Below are 10,153 nucleotides of genomic sequence, written 5' to 3' on the forward strand. Positions count from 1 at the left end.
TTATAATATAGGACTTTATTGGTTACTTCTTTGCAGCTAGAGTTTTTTTATAATAATTGATAACAATATGCTTATTATTTAACTTAGAAGTTGAATGAAAATTCAAAATATGTTTATTTAATTGTCATATATTTTGAATAAATGAAATAAATGATTAATTTTTCCGTTGTCATATAGTTTAAAGTAAATTTAGAATACTTATTTAAATAATTTAGCAGCTTAATATATTGTTTACTAAATAAAATAACTTCAAATTCATTATTCATAATACCTTTTATAATTATTAAGAAGTAGTTAATAAAGTACTATATTATAGTCGATAAAAGTTTAAAACTATTAAATACAAAACTAAAATATAGCTTTTGTAACACTATATCTGTTGGGAGGTGAGCGGGAATATTATTAAATTAATAAAAAATTATTCGTACGCTCAAATTTATATATATCTCGTAACGCACTGCACAATAGAGATGTGTCGTTCGCGAACGAACGGATCGCGTTGAACGGGTCAAAATAGCGAACGAAATGATTCAGATCGCCGAACCGTAGTGATCCGGATCCCCCAAAAACTAATTTTTTCCCGTATAAATCACACTGAACCGATTTGATCGCTTACCAAATATCAATGATAACATATTCATATGTCATTTGTTTATACGACACATCCCTAATCCGAATCGCGAATCATACATGCGATTCGCGAATCGAGAACCGCAAAAGAATCAAAACTATACTGAATGTTCCATTCAATTGACTCAAACTATCTTTTAGATGGCGAACGGGTCTTTGAACCGGATCTTCTAGTTGACCTGATTCGAATGAATCGGATCACTTAGGTGAACCATAATTCCCATCTCTACTGCACAATGATTTGCGGTGTACTGGTTTTAGATAAAATACAATATGCGATAAGCGCCATTTAGTTTAACGGTCGTTCGATATAACATAGGCCGTAACAATATCATTCGTTTTTAATTGTTACTATGTGATGGATTCTTTGTAATTAACTTATTTAAAGTTGGTTAATACAAAAGTAGATATGATGAAAAAGATTTTTAGTAAAATAAGTATATTTAATTAAAAAAGGTTTTTATCCGTCATTCTAATTAACATTTTACAAGAATATGTTGTTAAACAAAAAAACGAGGCTATTAAATGTATTTTATGAAAACCTAACTAAAGATAGAGTTTTCTTAAAATTATTGAGTTTGAAAATGTTTCTAATTTCATTGAAAGCTACAAATTAGGAAACATCTGCTACATAAATCTTAATAAACTATTTTAAACATCGGAAACTACTATTTGTTTTTTTCTAAAATTGGATTGAGTTTGATAATAAATTTTTGAACAAAATTTTATAAAATATAGAAAAGCGTTTAAGTTGAGATTCAAAATTAATAATTATATTTTAATAAAATGTTCATTACAGTAATTAATTTTTTATGTTTAACACTTATTTTATCAATCGTTGAGAGTAGTCATGTAAGTTAATTAAAAATAATTTGTATTTTAATTATTTTCTAGTAAAAGTACTTGTCTTTATAATATGATTTCAATATACTTAAATATTTATACTTATTATTTATAGTTATATAATATTTATACTCTAAATATTTTATATATTTATAATAATATTATGTATTGATTTTAGAATACAAACAAATTTTAATGATATTTTTATTAACTAAAGTTTATTTTAGAATGCATTTAAAAATAGATTTAATTTATTTTATTTGTTAAAAATGTTTCAAAAATACTATTAAAACATTAAAATATTTGAAAATGAATTTGAACTTATTCGAGTACAATCATGTTTTTTAAAGACCACCCAATTATATTATTAAATATTAGTTAAATTAGGTTTAATAGTTAAATTATTTCAATTCTATTTTTAATTATTTTGAAACAAACAATGATATTTAGAAGCATATTTGTGGGGTTGTTTACGGGTTATCCCCTTCTATTTAGTATTAAATTCTAGCAATACTAATATATATATATATTTAAGAAGCTTCAAAAAAATAATGATTAATAATTCGGTTCTGGTACGTACTTTCGTATCTTTCTTCCCGATAAGCTATTTTCCAATACCTATTTTCCCAACAAATCCATTTCATAACAACATAAAACAATTCCCTGTGCAGAAGCATTTATTATTGCCTGTGTAAATCATTCGCCAAACTTTCTCTTTGGCAATCCCAATATACACGGATATTTCGTTGTTGCTATTTATACTGACTAGTATAAAACACTAATTAAATGCACTTACTGGTATACGTAATACGTGTAGTATATAATAATTTAGTTACCAAAGATAACTATAAAACGTAATATCACTCACCATTTTAATCTTGAAAGTAAATAATTTAACAATAAAAATTAAAACAATGGCACAATTTATCGAAAAACATTAATCATCGATGGATTTATTTTCGTTATATTGCGGCAATGAAATACTTGTGTATATTGGGATTGCCAAAGAGTAAGATTTGGCAAGTGTTTTTCACGGGCAATAACAAATGCGGTAGCATGTAATGAAGATCCAATAGTGATCATCAAAGGACCTACCGAATCGTGACATACTCACTCATCTAGTCAAGTCGAGTCGAGATTGTGATGACAGGCATAAAATGGAAGGTGGAAGAGTATCCAGGAGCAGTCACCAAGCAACTTGTTTGTAAATAGTTAATAGAAGTATCTCCAGATATCTTAACTCAGACTCCGAATAGAATTGATTTGAAAAACCTTTCATCGTACGCGATATTATAATCTTCCCAAATCTTAAATCTTTAGAAGATTTTCACGACTAGCTGTTGGAGTTTTAGCGCACGTTTCAGAGGGAAAAGTTTTTACTACATGAGAACTGCCAAGTCGACAAAGAACAAAAAGTGATAAGTAAATACCGGGCAAATGTATAATAAAAACTCAAATAATGTGTATTTTTGAAAAAATTACTATGAAAAGTTTTGAATACCTTAAAATAAAAATATAATTATACAGATTTTCATAAAAATATGTTTATTTAAATAAAAAATAAAATTTGTTCATTTTAATTTTATCACTTATTAGTGATTAATAATAAAAAATATGCTTTAAACGTAATTAAAGTAGGCAATAATTATTTGAAATAAAATTGATAATTGAATAAAAATTTATGAGAGTCGTCAGTTAAGTATGAGACACTATGTATACCCACTTATAAATTTCTTCCTATTGGGAATATTCCTATTACCTATCGCTAGAAAGATTTTTTGTTATAACAAAAATTGTCGGTAGTTATCCATTCAGGATAGTGGCTTGTCAGGAATGTGGAATCTGATTTACTAATAATCTACCTAATAATTCTTACAATTTTAGAACTTTGAAGATACTGCAATAAAATTAAAAACAACATTAAAAACGGTATTAAATAGGGTAAAAGTTGACATTGATGGAGTAGAGTTGCATTACAATATAATTGAAGGTGGGGAGATAGTGCTTGTCATTATTAATGGACAACGTGGTATGAATTATTACATAATTGCTTGATTTCATAGACCAAGTTGTTGTTTTTAATAGTATTATTTATTCAACATTTTATTTTTGTAGAAATACCTTGTAAGTCCTACTACCAAGATCTATTGTTATATCTCGATAACAAATATTACACAATAATCTTAATTGATATTCCTGAATTTGACGATAGTATCCCAAATTCAAATCTTACAGTTAATAATTACTTAGACAAAGATGTAGGTGTTGTGATCAGGACATTAAGAGTAATTTTTTATATTATCAAATTTTATATCAATATTTTTAGATTAAATTTCTTTTCTTTAAATTTTAGAAATTGGATATTTTTGAATATTCAGTTTTAGGATGGGCTTATGGAGGCATTGTAGCATTATCTATTGCAGCTGTAGATACAGATATGGTAAAAAATATCGTTATAAAAGATGTTTATCCAAAGCCAGAAATATATTTTGAATCGTCTCAAAAATTTGAGAATAAGGAACAATGGAGTAAAAAAGTTTTAAATAAAATTACAGCAAGAGTTTTAATTGTTTATATGTCGAATGAAAATTTTTCTAAACAAGAAGCACTATATTTAGAAAAATGTATAAAAAATACAATGTAAGATTTTTATTTAGAATAATTTTTGTTCAGTCATATTAAAAATATATTTAAATTGATTGTATTTAGTTGAAACGTCAAATTTGTTATGGTAGCATATCTAATTATTTTCAAAAGTTCTAATATTATTTTTATCTTCTTATTGATTCTTTAAAACTAAATTAATTCCTAATGTTTAATTTGTCACACATTGTTAATTTTAAGGAGTTAGAAAACTAAATTTTATAATTTGCTCCTTAAAAGTAAATCTTTAATTTTCGAATTTAATGTAATATCTGTTCAAAATTTTAAGAGAAACAATAACTTAATGTCACTTCAATCATTATTATTTACTTCACATTATACTTAATTGCAGTAAATGCTTAAAAAATTATTAATTAATTGGCATTTAATTTCAGACTTCAAAAGTACCGTGCAACAATGAATTTAAAACAAATGGGCCATATGAATTTCTTTACGAAATTAATACCTAATACGATTAAGCCGAAAAATGCTCTGAACAACATTGTGGATATTTTTTTGCGAGATGAACTACATTAATATATTTATTTAAAATTATATTATTAGAGTTAAAAAAAGTCATAGATAATTCTTGGTTCATAAGTAATTGTATTTTAAACCTGATTAAATTTTAAAATATTGAAAATTATCAGTGTTTTAACAATTTATATTATCAAAAGAAATAAAATATCCTTTTTACAGATTTTAGTTATTAATTTTAAAAAATCACATAAATACGGATTAATACAAATTTTGTATACTAAAAGCAGTTAATAAGACATTATGATTAATTGAGAAAATTGCAATTTAGTTATTATACATTTTATTATTAACTTCTTAAAAATAATATATTAAAGCACACATGGAAACTAGATAAAACTATCACGACGGATCCTTTCTTGTTTCCTGTTTCAAAACAGCTCACTGAGTATTCAGAATCATAAATAATTTTTTTTTTAAGCAACTTTATTTTACCTTTACTATTCAGAGAACGTTGCGGTAACGCGATCAACGATTGGAGATATTAGAAAATCAATTTAAAATGAGTGTAACTATATATTCCATGTAGATTAGATTCTTATAAATTTAATGAAAATCAGTGATTCCATCATCGTGATCACTCATTTTAATTTACTATAGGTTATAATAAGGTGTAATTTAATTCTGCTTGTGTTGTTGGAAAAAATTGTTGTGCAGTTAACTTATAAAATAACTTGTAATGAATAAAAAGCAAACTAGGGACTAGAACCATAGTTATTTATAGGTTCGACTGATTGACAGTTTTCCACTTTTTCCTCAATATTTGTATTTATTTGGCTCCATGGCTTCATATAGTCAACACCAGATGATGTTTTAATGGGACCTTCAGTTTCATCAATGTTGGCTATTTCATATCTGCCAGGTTCTCTGTGTTTAGTGATTTGATATAGACCCAAAATCTTTTTGTGAGTTTTAGAAAGTGACTTGAATTGTATTCTCAAAATCGCCTTTTTTAATATTTTTCGAGTAACCTTCTGCTTACAACTTTTTCGTCAAGTTAATATAAACACAATGCAATTTCTTATAATGTTCTTAATTTGTGTTTTCATATTTGCCACAGAATATTCTTTCTTTAATAGTTCTTCAACTTTTTTACATCCAAAGTGTTCTATTTGATGCGCTTTTCTTATTACTTCCTCATACATGGACCTAGGAACAACAAACAGTTATTGGCTGTCTTTCATCTTGTTCAGTAAATCATGTTCAATTAAATAATTTTTATGAGAAGCTAGAACTTCTATCAAAGCGATAATATCCATATCCATCTTTTGAGTTCTTAGTTAAATCAAAAATTCATTTTCAATCACTAAGCATATGACTAAGAACATCAACATGAGGTGAGCGAGATCCACTTTGGTGTTTGACTGTATAATTATAATTTTTAAGCAGTAGATTCCATCTTGCTACTTTAGTCGCTAAGTCATTTTTTTCATAATTATTGTAAATGCAGCACACAGTCATTTATAAACTTTAAACTGTATACCTAAGAAATAAACTCTTAATATTTTCAAGGCTTTGATAATATCAAGTATCTTTAGTTCATAACTATGATATCTTCTCTGGGAATCGTTCGTCTTCATGCTAGAATAGTATACTGGATAAAAATGACCATCATAAGCATCCTTTTGTATTAGTATAGCCCGAAAACCACCAGCACTTACATCGGCATGTAGTTTTGTTTCAGCATGAGGATTATATATTTGTAGAACTGAATTATCCACCAATTTTTTTTTCAACATACTTGGCATATTGTCGTATATCCTCTTAATAAAGTTTTATCTTTATTGTTTGCGACTTCATCCAACTTCAACATAAATGACTTTCGACAAAGATTCACATGACTACCAGTATCAACTAAATCATTTGTTTGTGAACTAAGGAGACCCTTAAATCAAATGTCTTTTTTTTAATCTACCCCTTAAATTTTTTTAATGTTCATAAAAATAAGTTGTGCGAACTTTAGGACTGATTAATTAAGCTTAACTCGTACCACCGGACCTTTAAGTTGAGGCAATTATAATAAAAATTACTGATCTATGTCTTATAACTTATTTTTACTTAACTTAGATTATGAAAGTAAAACTTATGTAAAGGAAATTTTATATGAAATTCAATAATAATAAATTAGTTTCCTTAACCAAAAAATTTAATAACTGGAAATTTAATTAGATTTGTAATTAATAATTAATTAACTGGTCATGATATAATAAATTTAGTGTAATTATCGTACTTGGCATTAAAAGTTAGAATTTTAGAATTTTCTTTTAACTGAATGAGCGTTTTCTGAAGAATAAAATAAAAATAAATAAGTAAAAACAAACAAAATCAGTTACAACGAATTTTTAAGATTTATACATGTTTTTTTACTGTATGTAGTGATTTTGTGAGCTATTTATTAAGGAAATAACATTGGCATTATTATTTTTGAATTTCCTTGTATTATTTTTTTACGTGAGTTTTACTTTCATAATTCTAAGTAAAGTAAAAAAAAAGTTACGAGACACAGATTAGTTATTTCTATTAAAATTTAAATTTTACACCTTGTATATTAACTAATTTACTTATACGATTAGTAGACTTAATAACACCATTGATTTGATTCACTTATTCCCTGTGGATAGGGGATAAGAATACTTCCACGGCCCCTTTACCAGTCGTAAGAGAAGACTAATGAGGTTGCGTCAGGTCGACAGACGGCGTAAAATTTTTTGTCAAATAGTATGAGGTGTCCTGAACAAAACTTAGGCGAATTGTCCTATCTCAGATGTACGTGGGGACAACAGGTGAGAGGGAATTAAGTAGTTAAAAATGGAGAAGGCCTAAAGAATAAAGTGTTTGATACCAGCCGTACAACTTGTGTGGTAGCTGTTTCACCAGTCATGTGTACAGGCCTACCTAACGCTTGTAGTGTCAATGGTGTAGGGACATCACTACTTAACTCTAGGTTGGACGCGTGTATAAGGGAGAAAGATGGATACAAAGTAAGAATAGGTACTTGGAATGTTGGAATATTAACTGATAGAAGTAGAGAATTAGTAGAAGTATTGAAGAGAGAAAAGTTAACATTTGTTGTCTGCAGGAAACTAAGTGGAAAGGAGAGAAATTGAGGGAAATAGGTGAGGGTTATAAAATAATATAATCAGGTAAGTTTAGTACAAAGAATATTGTAGGGATAATAATGGATGAGGAGATGAAGAATAAAGTAGTAGAATTAGCTAGGAAAAGTGACAGAATTATAGTTGTAAAATTGATATTAGAGGAAAAATTTCTGAATGTAATAAATACCTATGCACCATAAGTAGGATGTGATGAAATAGACAAGGAAGTATTTTGGAGAGAGTTAGATGAGGTGATGAAAGGGGTACCTGGAAATTAGGATGTGGTGATAGATGGAGATATGAATGGACAAGTAGGTAATGATAGAAGAGGATATGAAAGAGTACATGGAGGGTATGATTTTAGTGGGAAGAATGAGGCTGGAAAAAGAATCCTGGATTTCGCAGTATCGTATGATCTTCCTGTGGTTAATTCTTATTTTAGAAAGAGGGAAGAACATTATATAACTTATATGAGTGGGAGAAATAGGACATAGATCGATTATTTTATGTGGAAGAGAGAGAGCGTAAAGCGAGTAAAAGATTGTAAAGTTATAACAGGCGAGAGTGTAACTAGACAATATAGACTGATGGTAATGGAGTTGTGGTGTACCGGAAAGAGAATAAACAAAAATAGAAGAAACAGAGGGGAAAATTGAAGATCCGGTGGTAGAAATTGAAAGGTGAAAATGAAAAAGAGTTTGTAAAGACGATAAAAGAGAGGACGGTGTGGAATGTCAAGGGAGACATAAATGATGTATGGAATAGATTTGCTAGTTGTGTTAAGAATACTGCAAAGGAGATTGTTGGTGAGTTTAAGAGTAGAATGCCAGGAAACAAGGAAACCTGGTGGTGGGATGAGGACGTTAAAAAAATTATCATCCTCTCCAAAATATAAATAGCTCAGAAACTATTTCTTTAGTGAAGACTGCTATAATGTATAGCGTGTCATAAAAGTATATACAATTGATTAGTCATGAAAACTGTTATACTAAATATTATTAGTATAATAGTTTATATTAATTATTTTATATTATTACAATAAGTTATTTTACTAAATAAAAATGTTTTGTGGGAGGGCTAATAAAATATTGGAAAGGAGAACTAAGCCCCCTATTTTTGTCTAGAATTTTTTAATTCATTAAATAAAATGGTAGATATTAAAAGTTGTTAGAATTTAAAACATGTACGATGGACATTTTCGTATACTAATCAGCATTTTTTATTATTATTATGTACGTATTTAAAGTTAACTAAATAAAATTTTGTTTGTCAAAATCTTAAAACTTTAGTCGTTTTTTATATAAAAAAGTGTAGACAAGGCATAGATGGGACAAGTATAGATGATATTTGACAGTGATTAAAATCACTATCATAAGAAACGCTTCGATGCAAATCTGTAGATAGTGTTTCATTTAGAGAAATTGGTGGATTATTCCAAAAGCAACATCAACTCTTATTTTTTTGATTATATCCTGTAAGAACATTTATTACTATGTTCTTACCACTTATATTACACACGTTTTATTTCTATTTATTTAATTCGTAATACATATTAATTAGCATAGAGGGAGATGCTGATGTGACAATTCTACTCGTCTGTAGTCCGGAGCTACTGACGTCGAACTAAAAAAGGGCAGTTGTGTTTGAGTGGCCGTTATAGACATATTTTTCAATATTATTACTTACGTCTTATTTATATTATTTATAACTTAACTTGTTTTATTCAACGACCCGTCTATCGCCAATTTTCATCATAGCCAACCAACTCCGTCTCACTTGGATATACCTACTAACCAACTGTACTAGGATTCAGGTCAGACGTATTGTACATTACATATAACTTATATTTAGTAAATATAAGTTAAAATCGAAAATTTCAACACAAAATTAGCGTTTTTTTAACTACGGCAGCCGTTTCCATGCAGAAAATAAAGTGTCGGGACAAATTTTTTTTTTTCATTTTATAGTACATAAAATAAGCTTTAATTTGATATATGTTTAAAACACGCAGTATTTCCGGAACATTTTCAAAAATTAAGTTGAAAAAGTTAGTTTTTGTAAAAAAGTTGCTATTTTAAATCCCCTTTGTGAGCAGAATAAGTGTTAGATTTTCAAAAAAAATGATATCAAATGAAAGGGAAATATCTTAGGTTTTAGTATAAAAAAAAATTATATTGATTTGTTTATTTTTGAAAAAGTTATGAAATTTTTAAGAAAAAAAATTTTGTTTGTCAAAATCTTAAAACTTTAGTTAACCTCAAATTTTAACGCAATTTTTACTGTTTTACTACTATTTTTCAACGCATTTTTAAATTAAGATCCGAGCTTTAGCCAGTATTAATCAATTTTGAGCTGACGATAGTTATAATAACAATAATAATATCTATTTAAACCAAATGATA

The 10,153-nt window shown here is 27.5% G+C and overlaps 1 protein-coding gene across 1 annotated transcript; it reads left to right on the forward strand.

Moving 5' to 3' along the window:
* The first annotated feature begins 1,347 nt into the window (after nt 1–1,347).
* On the forward strand, nt 1,348–4,762 carry LOC126910305 (valacyclovir hydrolase-like). Its single transcript, XM_050692754.1, has 5 exons — nt 1,348–1,482; nt 3,358–3,502; nt 3,589–3,758; nt 3,827–4,113; nt 4,512–4,762. Exons 1-5 carry the CDS (start codon nt 1,417–1,419, stop codon nt 4,651–4,653), a joined length of 810 nt encoding a protein of 269 aa, XP_050548711.1. The 5' UTR covers nt 1,348–1,416; the 3' UTR covers nt 4,654–4,762.
* Nucleotides 4,763–10,153: the final 5,391 nt, after the last annotated feature.

Source organism: Daktulosphaira vitifoliae, unplaced genomic scaffold (assembly GCF_025091365.1).
Source record: "Daktulosphaira vitifoliae isolate Bord-2020 unplaced genomic scaffold, ASM2509136v1 Scaffold_1, whole genome shotgun sequence".
In the NCBI taxonomy this organism is placed as follows: Eukaryota; Metazoa; Arthropoda; class Insecta; order Hemiptera; family Phylloxeridae; genus Daktulosphaira; species Daktulosphaira vitifoliae.

What these genes read in the sequence shown, in the direction of transcription:
- LOC126910305 (XM_050692754.1), top strand. Translation starts at nt 1,417, where the DNA reads ATGTTCATTACAGTAATTAATTTTTTATGTTTAACACTTATTTTATCA. An exon ending in CAATCGTTGAGAGTAGTCAT is followed by an intron (nt 1,483 to 3,357) that starts GTAAGTTAATTA and finishes TTACAATTTTAG; the next exon opens with AACTTTGAAGATACTGCAAT. An exon ending in AAATGTATAAAAAATACAAT is followed by an intron (nt 4,114 to 4,511) that starts GTAAGATTTTTA and finishes ATTTAATTTCAG; the next exon opens with ACTTCAAAAGTACCGTGCAA.